This window comes from Aspergillus multicolor (genome assembly GCF_047715735.1).
Source record: "Aspergillus multicolor strain CBS 133.54 unplaced genomic scaffold BDW74scaffold_39, whole genome shotgun sequence".
NCBI classification, from domain to species: Eukaryota; Fungi; Ascomycota; class Eurotiomycetes; order Eurotiales; family Aspergillaceae; genus Aspergillus; species Aspergillus multicolor.
In genome coordinates this window covers 230374-242795 of record NW_027395990.1, presented here as the reverse complement: position 1 = coordinate 242795, position 12422 = coordinate 230374, and the positions used below count along the sequence as shown (strand labels likewise).

The 12422-nt window shown below is 51.7% G+C and overlaps 5 protein-coding genes across 5 annotated transcripts; 3 read left to right on the top strand and 2 right to left on the bottom strand.

Moving 5' to 3' along the window:
- The first annotated feature begins 87 nt into the window (after nt 1–87).
- On the top strand, nt 88–2199 carry capA (adenylate cyclase-binding protein). The gene is made up of 4 exons (XM_073734193.1): nt 88–310; nt 414–663; nt 719–1020; nt 1075–2199. The coding sequence occupies exons 1-4, from the start codon at nt 264–266 to the stop codon at nt 2054–2056; spliced, it is 1581 nt and encodes a 526-aa protein (XP_073579088.1). The 5' UTR covers nt 88–263; the 3' UTR covers nt 2057–2199.
- On the bottom strand, nt 2200–3074 carry BDW74DRAFT_96884 (uncharacterized protein). The gene is made up of 2 exons (XM_073734192.1): nt 2888–3074; nt 2200–2830 (listed from the first exon to the last, which is right to left on the bottom strand). Exons 1-2 carry the CDS (start codon nt 3018–3020, stop codon nt 2343–2345), a joined length of 621 nt encoding a protein of 206 aa, XP_073579087.1. The 5' UTR covers nt 3021–3074; the 3' UTR covers nt 2200–2342.
- A 929-nt stretch (nt 3075–4003) lies between these two features.
- On the top strand, nt 4004–6862 carry BDW74DRAFT_96875 (uncharacterized protein). Its single transcript, XM_073734191.1, has 2 exons — nt 4004–4578; nt 4648–6862. The coding sequence occupies exons 1-2, from the start codon at nt 4312–4314 to the stop codon at nt 6607–6609; spliced, it is 2229 nt and encodes a 742-aa protein (XP_073579086.1). The 5' UTR covers nt 4004–4311; the 3' UTR covers nt 6610–6862.
- A 211-nt stretch (nt 6863–7073) lies between these two features.
- Nucleotides 7074–10440, bottom strand: BDW74DRAFT_162173 (exocyst subunit SEC5). The gene is made up of 2 exons (XM_073725903.1): nt 7908–10440; nt 7074–7855 (listed from the first exon to the last, which is right to left on the bottom strand). Exons 1-2 carry the CDS (start codon nt 10272–10274, stop codon nt 7115–7117), a joined length of 3108 nt encoding a protein of 1035 aa, XP_073579085.1. The 5' UTR covers nt 10275–10440; the 3' UTR covers nt 7074–7114.
- A 121-nt stretch (nt 10441–10561) lies between these two features.
- Nucleotides 10562–12414, top strand: BDW74DRAFT_162172 (isocitrate dehydrogenase (NAD(+)) IDH2). The gene is made up of 6 exons (XM_073725902.1): nt 10562–10821; nt 10884–10949; nt 11102–11188; nt 11245–11367; nt 11417–12136; nt 12198–12414. The coding sequence occupies exons 1-6, from the start codon at nt 10732–10734 to the stop codon at nt 12267–12269; spliced, it is 1158 nt and encodes a 385-aa protein (XP_073579084.1). The 5' UTR covers nt 10562–10731; the 3' UTR covers nt 12270–12414.
- The last annotated feature ends 8 nt before the right edge of the window (nt 12415–12422 follow it).

Below are 12422 nucleotides of genomic sequence, written 5' to 3'. Positions count from 1 at the left end.
CGTAATATTCTGTAAGGCCCACAGCGGAGACAGGCAGAAGCTCAGGAGTATCGTCAGTTGATCATCGACACCGTAGCAACAATTGCTCTTACACTCTACAACTTGGCCTTTCTTCGGCGCGGAGACGCTGCTATCTATATATTAGCTTTTTGGGCATCTGGATAATTGTCCAAGCATCTTCTGGTCTCGAAGACCTTTTCCTTTTCTATCTTTTCTTCAGCTCCCTCGCCCGCAGCCTCCTTGCTGCCCGGAGAACCGACAACATGGCCGCGACCAGCCATATGCATAATCTAACCACCCTCATCAAGCGGTAAGATTTTGTTCTTCTATCTCATTAAACCACACTTGGATCTGAGCATTCTATATCCTGTCGTTTCATCCTTCGCGCACTAATGACATACATGCATTTACAGGCTAGAAGCCGCAACCTCCCGCCTGGAGGATATGGCGATGTCGTTAGACGACCACGACGCTCAGAAGGCCCCTGACACATCGGCCGCACTGGAGCCGCAAGCTGCTAAGCAACCTACACCCGCCGTCCCCGCGGCTCCCACAGCTGCTCCTCTTCCGTCTCAGATCGATGACTTTGACACTTTGATTAATAAGGATGTTGGCAACTTCGTCGAGCTTGGAAAGAAGATCGGAGGACTTGTCGCAGAGCAGGTACGAAGCCAGTAGATAGGGCAGCTGATTGAATGCGCTTCTCATTTGTCTCTAGTCGAACGCTGTCCTTGAAGCATTCAAGGCGGAGCGCACCTACCTCTACGTTGCGACCAAAGCGAAGAAGCCCGAAATCCAGCCACCGGAGCTCATGAGTGAGCTTCACAAGGCATCCGATACTATCAATAATATTCGGGAGTCTAACAGGGCTTCGCCCCTTATTGACCACCTGAGTGCCGTTGCCGAAGGTATCGTTGCCATTGGCTGGTTCGTCGACCCCAAGCCCGCGGATTTCGTCGGGGAGATGCTCGGAGGTATCCAATACTATGGTAACAAAGTGCTGAAGGAATACAAGGAGAAGTATGTTCTTGGCATTAAAGTCAGGTTGCACAGCAGTTGCTGACAGGCTTCCAGGGATCGTATGCACTATGACTACATGCAGGCGTACTATCAGATCTTCAAATCGCTCTCTTCCTACCTCCGCAACCATTACCCGAAAGGCCTGACATGGAATGATAAGGATGGAATCGATGCACAGGAAGCCCTTAGACAGGCTAAGGGTAGCTCTGGTTCTGCTGCTGGCGGTACAGGAGCACCCCCGCCTCCTCCCCCAGTGCCAACTCTGAACATACCTGGGGGCGCTCCTCCACCTCCCCCGCCCCCACCTCCGCCCATGATTTCCGAACAGCAGGACTCGGGCTCCTCATCGGATATGTCGGCTGTGTTTGCTCAGCTGAACCAGGGGGACGCCGTCACGCAAGGCCTCCGCAAAGTTGACAAGTCCGAGATGACACACAAGAACCCGAACCTGCGGGCTAGCTCCACGGTCCCTGGAAGCCCTAGCTCTAGTTTCCGTTCCAAGTCGCCAGCCCCCAACAAGAAGCCCAAGCCCGAGAGCATGCGTAGCCGGAAACCGCCCCGCAAAGACCTCGAAGGCACCAAGTGGTTCGTCGAGAACTTCGATAACCCCGGGGAGATTGTTGAAATTCCCGCTAAACAGAACCAATCCATCCTCATCTCTCGATGCAACAAGACCATTATCAAGGTATCCAGCAAGGCCAATGCGATCGCTATAGACAACTGCCAGGGCCTCTCCATAATCGTCGACTCTTTGGTCAGCAGCCTCGACGTCGTCAAGTGTTCCAAGTTTGCCCTTCAAATCGACGGAGTTGCTCCTACTCTGCTCATGGACCAGGTCGACGGCGCGACCGTTTACCTGTCGTCTCAAAGCCTGGGTACAGAGGTCTTCTCGAGCAAATGCACCGCTGTCAACGTTATGCTTCCGCCCAAGGAAGGCACCGATGAGGATACAAAGGAATGTCCCGTCCCGGAGCAGATCAAAACCTACATCAAGGACGGCGTCCTTGTCAGCGAGATTGTGGAGCATGCGGGTTAAAGAGCATATGCATTGCTTTTCGGCCATGTATCAAGAGACCAGCGGCGCTCTCGGTGTCTTGGATATTTGACTGGTTCAAGTCCCGCGGGCATCCGCTTTTCGTTGCAAATAGACAGCCATATTATACTTACAATTTTTAAACCTAGTTCTTGACTACTCTGAACATGCAGATTCAAGCTAAATAGACAAGCATCCCCCATGCAATATCCATATTCACGTTGAAAGAAAAAATAACCATTATGAGCGGGTATCATGCTTGTAATAACACTTTTTCGTCCTTCTGCTCCTAGGCAGACTCCGCAACCATCCTCTGAACTCGACTGAGCAACACTTTACTCTCCCTCCCCAGTCTTCGCTTTCCATTCTGATCCGGCCGCTTTGCTCTGACCATAGCCTCTCTATCCTTAGCCCTAAACTCCCGCTGCTCCCTCTTCTTCTCGGCTGCCTGCTTTCTCTTTTCCGCAATCTCCAGCTCCTTCGCAAATGCCCCACGCATGGGCTTCCGGCCTCTTCGCTCTCCTTGTCCTTCTTTCCTTCTCTCTACCCGCTCAGGTTCCGCGTGGGGTGTATCCAGCATTGCCTGTCGAGCCGGATGGAGCTCTAAACTCGCCACAGCCTCGCCATTCTGACCTTTGTTTCCTTCCTGTTCTTCGTGTTCTTCGTGTTGGAGGTAGAATTGCTTGGGTTGAGGTGCGGCGAGTTCCGCGGCTTTTACTTTCGCATACGCCTTTTTGACTTTGGCTTTCTGGATCAAGTCGGCTTTAATTTTCTGAGCTAACGCGGAAGTCAGCATCTACCTAGTGCAGTCATGCAGCGGATAGTAAAAAGTACCTTTGCGACGATAGGTTCCGTCGGGTAGGTTTGCAGGGCCGACGGAGAAGCCTTTGCGTTTCTTGATGGCGGAGCCATCGATACGGGGCTTTTTGCTCGTCACAGCGCCTTCAGAGGGACGGTTTGGTGTCATTATGAGTTTCGGAATAAACGTTCGTTCTTTCGTCCAGGTGTTGAGATAATGAGCTCGACTTGGGGAAAATCTTCATCGATAAGAAAAGTCCCGCCATCAATGATTTAATCGGGCCTAGCTTGATTTTCACTGCCGCGGCTATTTCTAATCCGGACTAGTGTACTCAGTATTACCGAGCTTGGACGGACTTAAGCCAGTTCACATGGGCATATCAGCAAGGTACTCCATATGATGCCTTGCATCTGAACCTTTCGAGGATGAGTTGTTTGCTACGGGACGCCCAAACCAGTGAAGTTAGTCTTGGTCGTTTTACAGCATTTTTACAGGGTAGCACCCCGAATTAGAACGTCCCCCCTTGCGGTCAGAATGAAGGGGACCTTTCGGACACCGAATGTTTCGACCAAGACAGCTTTAGCTCTCAGAAGGTGAATGGACATGGCCCGACTATTTCTGGAACCGGCGAAGTTAGAAATAAATGTGAGAAACTTGACTATGTGGCTGTCCAATTGCTAGGGTCTCAGCACTGATGTTGCCCTAACTTGGTACATGTGCTTTAGGCAGTCAACTGACCACCACAAGGATCTACGACTATGTGTCCATGACTTTAGGACTTAAAATTGGGCATTACCTTACCGAAGTTGGTGGTGGATGAGCCATTTTACCGTTGTCCACTATAGGTACACCGTAGTATGAGATGTCATCCGCCCAGCAACAAATATGTAGTCGCAACCGGCTGTAGTCTGAAACGGATTAATTCTTTATTACGTTGTGCGTTAGTTATTGATAGGTGTTATTGGATTTATAAAGTGATAAAAACCATCCTCAAATTATGACGCTATTTGACCGTTTCTGGGATTGGCAGTGTTCTACTGCGGGAACGTGAGGGATACGAGTGGGGAACGGCCATGACTCTGATGCTCTGATGTCCAGCAGCCCCAAGAAGCCGCCCTGCTCCGTCCGTTGAATATATTCCCTCCTTACCTCTTTGTCCCCGGCGGACAAGAAGCCCAAACTTCCTTGACAGATTCCGTTCTCCAGACTTGCGTACCCTTACCGTCACATAGCATTAAACTGCCGTTTGCTTCTATAGTCGCCTCTCTTTCCTCCTCTTTATCCACACGGATATTCGCCGCCACCACCGAGGTCGTCCTCCGTCTCCGCATATTGTACATCACTCCACGCACTCATCGCTCGATCAAACCACCCTCGGCGCCTCACTGTGTTTCAGACTTCTCTGCTGCGATGATAGCCCTTTTATGAGATATACTTGCCCGCTCACCTCTCGGAGACAATGCCTATCTTTCAAGATTCCGAAAGTCGGCGGTTCTACGACCTTTGGGAGGAAGACCAGCACATGGCTCAGGAAGGCTCTCAGCCCGATTCCAGCTGGTTGGACTACCGTGCGGCCAAACTTCGATCATTAAATCAAAATGAAAACTCCTTTCAAGGGCGTCATTCACAAAGCCCCAGTCCGGCAAGATTGCGTCCGCATGATCGAGAGGAATTGATACATTATATCAAAGCTGCGGAGACTCCGAAATGGTCGCATTATAGCTCGGTTAGTCAATCCAAGGTTTTGTCATATCTCTCACGGTTTCTAGGCCTGTTAACGTTGATTCGTGTATAGTTAGGGGACAGAGCAGACCTCCACGTGCTTCATACCCCCGAAAGGTCTTCAGTGGCGAGTGAGCAGGATAACCAATCTTTTCGAGATCGCAACTCAGAACTCGCATCGCCAGCTGAAATAGAGCGGCCTCGCTCGGCCCTCCATTCGGGCGATTTTCGGGAGGGAACAACTCAATACGAGCGGCAGCAGCAATCACCGCAATCACCAATACCTGACCGGGGTGCTAACCCTGGAATCTCTTTCTTTGCCTCGTCCCCTACAACTCCATGGTTCGCCGCTCCCTCATTCCCATCCCTCACGCAAACCGCTCCGCTACAAGCTCGAGAAGCGATAGTCTCCGATGAAAACCGTTCGCCTGCGCCATCGCTTGGATCCTTCTCGTCTAGCTATGTCCTCAAGGCACCAACTAGCCCTTTAGTCCATCAAGCGAATAACACCGACTTGGATTTCTCCCCTCGGACGGATTCCGAGCATTGTCGAGCTTTGTTTGAAAAGACAAATCGCCGGCGGACCCTTCCGCCCGACACATTCAGAGAGCTGCAGGCAGGTTCTATTCAGTTTGGACCAAGCCGTCCGACAAGATGGGATACTTTTCCCCAGTCGCCTCATCGGCCTTTGGCTTCCTCTTACAGCCTTCAACTTGCGTCGTCAATTAATGGGCACTCCCCGCGGACTCGGAGACCATCACTCTCGTCCGAGGTATCTGGTAGGCCCCACGCTCCGATGGTTGGGTCATATGAGGAATCCATACTCCGTGGGAGAATGTCAACTTGCCCGTCCAAACCTTTGGACTTCACCGCACAAATCGGTGTATTAGGCAAGAGCAAGGGCAAACCGAGCCTCAAATGCCCCCCGCACGTCACGGTTCCATTCCCTGCAGTATTTTACAGCTATCCGACCTCTGGCAATGGGCGCACAGTCTCCGACGATAGCCCCAGCCCCTATGTTGGAATGATTGATCTTGAGAACTCGCTGCCGAGAGAAATTCCAACCAATAATCGGCGCCGCAGACGGCATCAAGAGCCAGCCGATAGCCGCCACAATCATCTTGCTGAGGACGCTATGCAGGCCAAGCATAATGACCAACAAGAAGTTCTCCGCAGAAGAGAGAAAAGACACCGGAGGACAGAGTCCCCTAAAGCTCCTCCGGGTGGTTATCGGATTCCACAGCAAGGTCAATTGCAGGTCATGATCAAGAATCCCAACAAGACTGCCGTCAAATTATTCCTCATTCCCTATGATTTGACCGACATGGAACCTGGGACGAAGACATTCATCCGACAGAGGAGTTACTCGGCTGGTCCGATCCTGGATATGCCCTTGTCTGCTCGCTCAAACTACGGCACCGATCGTCCGGAGGCATCCTTGACGAACTCCGATGACCCAAATGACAAACCTGTCCTGCGGTACTTGATTCATTTAAACATCTGTTGCCCGTCAAGAGGGCGGTATTATCTCCACTCAAGCATTCGCGTTGTTTTCGCTAACCGGGTGCCCGATGGCAAAGAGAAACTCCGCAATGAGATTCAGCATCCTGAGCCGCGTTACTCGCCCTACAAAGCATGCCGCGAGCCCAACTCGCTACGTGTAAGTTCAAGGAGCAGCGCAGAAAAAGCGGACCGGGGACCGTTTCCTCGCCGCGCCACTAATGAGCGTCCATTTCACCCATTCCGGCCTATCCCTTCAATCCGAGGTGATATCGTCGGGCTAGACACTTTATACTCGAATTCAGTATCTCCTGAACCGGAACTTTACAATAAGCTCACCAAAGGAGACGCGGGGTACGGCGGCTACCGGTCGCCATCAGTCGCGAGTCCTGAAGGCGAAAGCCTGCTCGCCAGGAAGCTTCGAGGACTCGATGTTCAGAAGCTCGACGCTTCTTCCGGGAAGCACCCATTGAAACTAGATCGTGGTTCATATGCGCCGTCACTTGGAGTTACCACCAGACATCATTCTCGGTAAATATTCACTTGCGGTACATATCTAACCGCGTCTGTACCGACGTGTAATAAGTCAAAGAGATCCAATTATTTGATGTTTAGCAAGACTAACACAGGATATAAACCTCAAAGATGCAGGCCCATCTTTTGCAATTACCATCCAAGCAGAATTTTATCACTATTGCCGGGCGCAGAAGTATGTTCTCTCATTATAACTATACCCATATGGCGCAACCAAACCTTGGAGCAGGCACTTTGTATCTTTTTATAGTTGTCTTCGATTGGGTTTGGGCAGCAATACGCGAGTTTAGGAGTTTTGCCGGTGTATTGTCTACATAGTTGGTTGTTCTCTTTTTCTTTTTTTTCATTGATGCGTTGGCATTCTACCGTTGGCGATTGATGATCAGTTCAATTTTGCTTAGGTATGAATGAAGTTTAGACTCTTTACGTGATTAAGAGATAGGAATTGGATATAATAGAGTATGATCGCTCAAGAACTAGAAAGCACTAATTATATAGGTAAGGTATCAAGCACCAGCGACTTTCTGCGAAGTACCGCTCCTCGGCTTCCTAAAGCAAGCAAATTCGCCCTTCGTTCGCTCTCTCAACCTCTTCAGAATACCCCTCATCTCGCCCAACTCAGTCTGTAGACGAGCCCGTGCCTCATGTGTAGTCCGCCGATCCAACTCCACGTAGATCTGACTCTGTACAGCGGACGCATCGTCGGACGAATACTGCGACATTGTCTGCGCGATGAACTCGGTATCGAGGGTAGCCTGGATTAGCGCGTTCAAGGAAAATGACGGTCGGGTGTTGAAGGCGTTCATGAGGGCAGTCGAGACTTGTGTGAGGAGGTGCGTGAGGACAATCGAGAGGAGGGGCGATTGCCCCGAAGCAGAGGAAGCGGCGGAGCGGCTTGCTGTAGAGGACGATGTTGAGGGGATAGTTGTTGAGATTTCGGTGTGGACGAGGACAAGAGCGAGCATCGTGTTGTACACGTATGGTCGGACTTGCTCTGGGCGGGCTGTTGTAGGCTCCCAGGTTGGTGATGTGATGCCTTCTGTGATTATATTCTTCAGGTTGGTGATTGTGGGTTCTGTGTATGACTGGAATAGCCGTTGATCGACTTGCTCAAGGACTTGGCGAATGATTTTGGCCTCGTCGGTTAGCGTTACGGAAAATGCGCTCTCAAAGTTGGCGATTAAGTGGGGGACGAAGTCCGCTTGGAAGGCTTTAATGTTTGATAGCGTTAGAAGGATTCGGACATTCTGTACTCAAGTTAGCCATCGAGAGTGCCATAAAAATAAGAGCTTGACTCACCTTGCTCTGAGAATCTACAGCGTCCGCGGCAAGAAGAGCTGATGATCCACTGCCGTTCTTGGCCGCCGCTGTAGATTCAGACACGGACCATTCGTCATTCTCTTTACGAGCTGTTGGATGTTCTGCAGTTTCAACGAGACCGCCGAGTGCCTTCTCTATGCTCGATATAAACTCGCGACGCACCATTTGGAGCAATTTGGTTGGCGGCTGTGAGACCACGGCAACTGCACCTGGTTTCGCCATTGCTTCAGACATGTAGAGGACCTTTTGCAACCCACTAAGTATAGCGTTCTGGAAATTGACAAATAATGCTGGCATCTTTGTCAAGTCTCTTCTTTTTGGGTCCCGGGTCCAATCTTCCAACAACCTACATACTTGGGCGTCCTTTTCCCATGCGGAACAGGCGATGCGGACTGCACGTTCACGTATGACACTTACGAGTGCCCTGAGCGATTCGCGGGTGCTGTTGCTGTTGGTCACCGGTTCTAGTGTCGCCATCTCTCCTGCTGCTGCGCCGATTATAACGAGGAATTTACCAAGATAATTGACGCCGCTGAGGGAATTTGAGAAAGGGGGCCAGAACGCATAGCCTTCCCATAATTCGCCGCGTTTTGGTGTTGGGAAAGGCATATTCTTGGGATCAAGCTTGAAACGGGACTCCGTCGGGGTCACTCCCAAGCTTATCGGACTACTCGGACTCGGCGGTTGAACTGGTGATGTGAGAAGGGAGACATCCTCCACTGGCGCTTCGGCGAAAAGAGACAGGACACCCTCTCGGACTAGGTTGACTAGCTCAAGAAGGCCTTTTTGTAGGTCTCTCACATCGCTCGACGCAAATTTGTGGTGCTTACGGCTTTCGCCTTCATACCCAACCGGCAGAAGCTTTTGCTTGCTTCCATCGATAAATGACTGGGCAACTTCCCAGAAATCCAGAACTTCTCCAAGGATACCTCCCTGGGAGGACAGCAGCCGGTTCATATATGTATGAACGCACTCCCAGAGTTCTATCACTTGATCAGTGTCCGGCAACGGGGTCGGGCCAGTTGAGCTATCCTGGGGTGTTCGTCGTAGGTAAGAAGCCACTTCTTGAGGCGTCGGCTCCGCTCCACTAGCAAGACGGCGCCTCAAAATCTCGATTTCAACCTTGCCGCGTTCGCAGAACGCCTTGGTTTTCGCCCGTAAGTAATCGTAACGGCTGAGAAGCCACACCCAGATGGGGTTATCGTCCACACCCAGCTCCAACAAAGCGCCGATCAATTCCATATATTCTTCGATCGGCCCAGACGTAGTTATTCTTGTGGACGTACTTGGAGCTTCACTGAGACGCCTCCAGAGATCACGCTTGAAGCCCTGGATCTGCTGATCGACGTCAATCCACATCCTACCCAAGGCCAAGATGACATGGGCTTCCTCGTCCGTCAAAGTCCGACTTTCTCTTGCGGCAAGATCGGCAATACTCTTAGCTTCCTGAGTAAGAGCTCTTGCTTTCCGATACTCCTCAAAGACGGATTCGTAGTCTCTTTGCTTGATCGATTTCGACAGATGCCCACCTATCTCAAAGACCTCTCGACGTCTCTCCATATTCTCAACGACAGACTTGAGCATTTGTTCCCTCTCGCGCCCGCTCAATGCTGGACCCCATACTTCCTCCGCCTTAACGGAAGCTTCCGTCAAAGGCACTCGAATACCCTTCACGCCGTAATCGCTCTCCTTCAACAGTGCGTTTTTCCTGAATTCTGAGCTCTCGGTGGACAGAGGGGGACTTTGTTTCGCTCCGGAAATGCTCCGGATATGTCCCACCGACCTGCGGTGAGCCACTAATTCTTGTTCCCTTCCTTGATTCCTCATCTCCGTGTATACGCTGTCAATTGTTGCCTTAGCTCGGACGAATCTCTCAAAGTTTGCCTCAACAAGGACTTTCAGCGAGGCGGATTTCTGGTCAATAGATTGCGAGAGTACATTGAGTCCGTCAATGAGAGACTCAATGGAAGCGTCAGAATGGACTTGCGAGAGGAAGAGGGCGGGCGAGAACCCGGTGGAGGAGAGTAGGAAGCGGTTCCGTAGGCGGCTGTCTTCAGCAACGGGTAATCCGCGTTTTCTGAGAGTGTTGAGAACACTGTTAGTAGAGCCCAGAGGATCAGGCTCGTCAACCTTCACAAGGTTCTCCCGGCCACTGTTGCCTTTCAACCCCCCGAGGTTAGGACCCCGCCGACTGTTGCTCCGATCGAGGACATGGTAGCTAGACTTCGAGCCACGGCGCTGAAGAGCCTCCTCCTCCTCTTCATCTTCATCGTCCAGCTCCGCGGGCCATTCCTCTGGATAAGCCGATGGTAAATTGTAGAAATGGGCAATGTCGGCGTCAGTCATCCTGGCGAGCGCAGGCCTGAGCTCCACCAAGGGGTCCGAGAGGAGGGATTGACAGTGATGACAACCAGCCGCGGAGACGCATGCAGATAGCGCACGAGGGAGCGGAAAGTGACGAATGTGGAGAAGTAGCTCGAAAGCAGGATGAATATTGGATCTAGGCAGGAAGAGGAAATACGAAGGCGTGTAACGGCGTAGCTGGCGCTTCCCTGGCTTGGGGAGACTTATCTGATGAGACCCAAGACTCCAAGTGGACCAATGCCGACCAGAGACAGGCTGCCGCTCCCATGCGTTGCTCCATCCCGGTCGGATCGGCAGCGGCGGTACCGATCGAAACTTCAAGCAGCGTTCTTCCTCTTCCCGCACAAGGTCTACCGCCGCTTTCTCTCTTCTCTCTTCACTCTCCTCTCTTCCACCTCTCAGCCCTTTTGTTCGCCGTTGAATTTGGGGTATCGTCACAATGTTTGCTGCCAGGAACTTCGCTACCCCCGCCCGCCAATGCCTGCGCTCAACGCGTGTGGCTCCGAGCCTCGCATCTTCTCGTCTGCAGGTAATGCAGCGCCCTACCCTCGCGATGGGGTCAAACCTGGAAAACCACTGACTGTTGTCTAGTTCCGTTGCTACTCCGCCGCTGCCGATGAGCGAGTTGCTAAGTTCAAGGGACAGAAGGGCTCTGATGTATGTTGCGCTATTTTGACACTTCTCTTTTCTTTTTTCACCTTGCAGCTTTCTGCCGAATATCGGCCATTTCCCAATCGGCGATGCCATGAGCAAAAATGATGACGATATCTTCTTCTGAACCGCTTCTAACCTGATATACCTCGCTATAGGGAAAATACACCGTTACCCTGATCGAGGGCGATGGTATCGGTCCCGAGATCGCTCAGTCAGTCAAGGATATCTTCTCCGCCGCAAACGTAAAGCTTCCTTTTGTCGCCATCTAGCTGCGATAATCATACTAAGTCGGTTACAGGCCCCTATCAAGTGGGAGTCCGTCGATGTCACCCCCATCCTGAAGGATGGCAAGACCGCCATTCCCGACGCTGCCATTGAAAGTGTCCGCAAGAACTACGTTGCGCTCAAGGGTCCCCTTGCCGTACGTAAAACCACCTCCGTCGCAAAGTGCGCTGCTTAACCATCTTCAGACCCCCGTTGGAAAGGGTCACGTCTCCCTTAACCTTACCCTTCGTCGTACCTTCAACCTCTTCGCCAACCTGCGCCCCTGCCGCTCGGTCGCTGGTTACAAGACCCCCTACGACAACGTCGACACCGTCCTGATCCGTGAGAACACTGAGGGTGAATACTCCGGTATCGAGCACGTCGTTGTCGATGGTGTCGTCCAGAGCATCAAGCTCATCACCCGCGAGGCCTCCGAGCGTGTCCTGCGTTTCGCTTTCCAGTACGCCCGCTCCATCAACAAGAAGAAGGTCCGTGTCGTGCACAAGGCCACCATCATGAAGATGTCCGACGGTCTTTTCCTCAACACTGCCCGTGAGGTCGCCAAGGACTTCCCCGACGTCGAGTTCGATGCTGAGCTGCTGGACAACTCTTGCTTGAAGATCACGACCGACCCTACCCCTTACAACGACAAGGTCCTCGTCATGCCCAACCTGTACGGTGATATTCTCTCCGACATGTGCGCCGGTCTCATCGGTGGTCTCGGTCTGACCCCCTCCGGTAACATTGGTGACGAGTGCTCCATCTTCGAGGCCGTCCACGGTTCCGCTCCCGACATTGCTGGCAAGGGTCTTGCCAACCCCACCGCCCTGCTTCTCAGCTCCATCATGATGCTGCAGCACATGGGTCTCAACGAGCACGCTAGCAGTATTCAGAAGGCCATCTTCGACACTCTCGCTGAGGGCAAGGTAAGCTAACAGCTAATATCACCCTAATTCTTTGCTAGGACCAATGACTAACTTTATTTAGGCTCTCACTGGTGACCTTGGTGGTAAGGCTAAGACTCACGAGTACGCCGACGCCATCATCAAGCGCCTGTAAGGGATTCGGTTTATTTCCTGTACTATATCCCTCTCTTGTTTCTTTTTAGCCCATGAATGAATTAGACTATATGCAGTGATTTACTATATATGTATCGAAGTGGATCTAGATTTCAATTTCTACTGCACAATGTTTGGTTTCCCTATGAAATGT

What these genes read in the sequence shown, in the direction of transcription:
- capA (XM_073734193.1), top strand. Translation starts at nt 264, where the DNA reads ATGGCCGCGACCAGCCATATGCATAATCTAACCACCCTCATCAAGCG. An exon ending in CTAACCACCCTCATCAAGCG is followed by an intron (nt 311 to 413) that starts GTAAGATTTTGT and finishes ATGCATTTACAG; the next exon opens with GCTAGAAGCCGCAACCTCCC. An exon ending in CTGAAGGAATACAAGGAGAA is followed by an intron (nt 1,021 to 1,074) that starts GTATGTTCTTGG and finishes ACAGGCTTCCAG; the next exon opens with GGATCGTATGCACTATGACT.
- BDW74DRAFT_96884 (XM_073734192.1), bottom strand. Translation starts at nt 3,020, where the DNA reads ATGACACCAAACCGTCCCTCTGAAGGCGCTGTGACGAGCAAAAAGCCC. An exon ending in CGGAACCTATCGTCGCAAAG is followed by an intron (nt 2,831 to 2,887) that starts GTACTTTTTACT and finishes CTTCCGCGTTAG; the next exon opens with CTCAGAAAATTAAAGCCGAC.
- BDW74DRAFT_96875 (XM_073734191.1), top strand. Translation starts at nt 4,312, where the DNA reads ATGCCTATCTTTCAAGATTCCGAAAGTCGGCGGTTCTACGACCTTTGG. An exon ending in AATGGTCGCATTATAGCTCG is followed by an intron (nt 4,579 to 4,647) that starts GTTAGTCAATCC and finishes ATTCGTGTATAG; the next exon opens with TTAGGGGACAGAGCAGACCT.
- BDW74DRAFT_162173 (XM_073725903.1), bottom strand. Translation starts at nt 10,274, where the DNA reads ATGACTGACGCCGACATTGCCCATTTCTACAATTTACCATCGGCTTAT. An exon ending in CTGTAGATTCTCAGAGCAAG is followed by an intron (nt 7,856 to 7,907) that starts GTGAGTCAAGCT and finishes ACTTGAGTACAG; the next exon opens with AATGTCCGAATCCTTCTAAC.
- BDW74DRAFT_162172 (XM_073725902.1), top strand. Translation starts at nt 10,732, where the DNA reads ATGTTTGCTGCCAGGAACTTCGCTACCCCCGCCCGCCAATGCCTGCGC. An exon ending in TCGCATCTTCTCGTCTGCAG is followed by an intron (nt 10,822 to 10,883) that starts GTAATGCAGCGC and finishes ACTGTTGTCTAG; the next exon opens with TTCCGTTGCTACTCCGCCGC. An exon ending in AGGGACAGAAGGGCTCTGAT is followed by an intron (nt 10,950 to 11,101) that starts GTATGTTGCGCT and finishes ACCTCGCTATAG; the next exon opens with GGAAAATACACCGTTACCCT.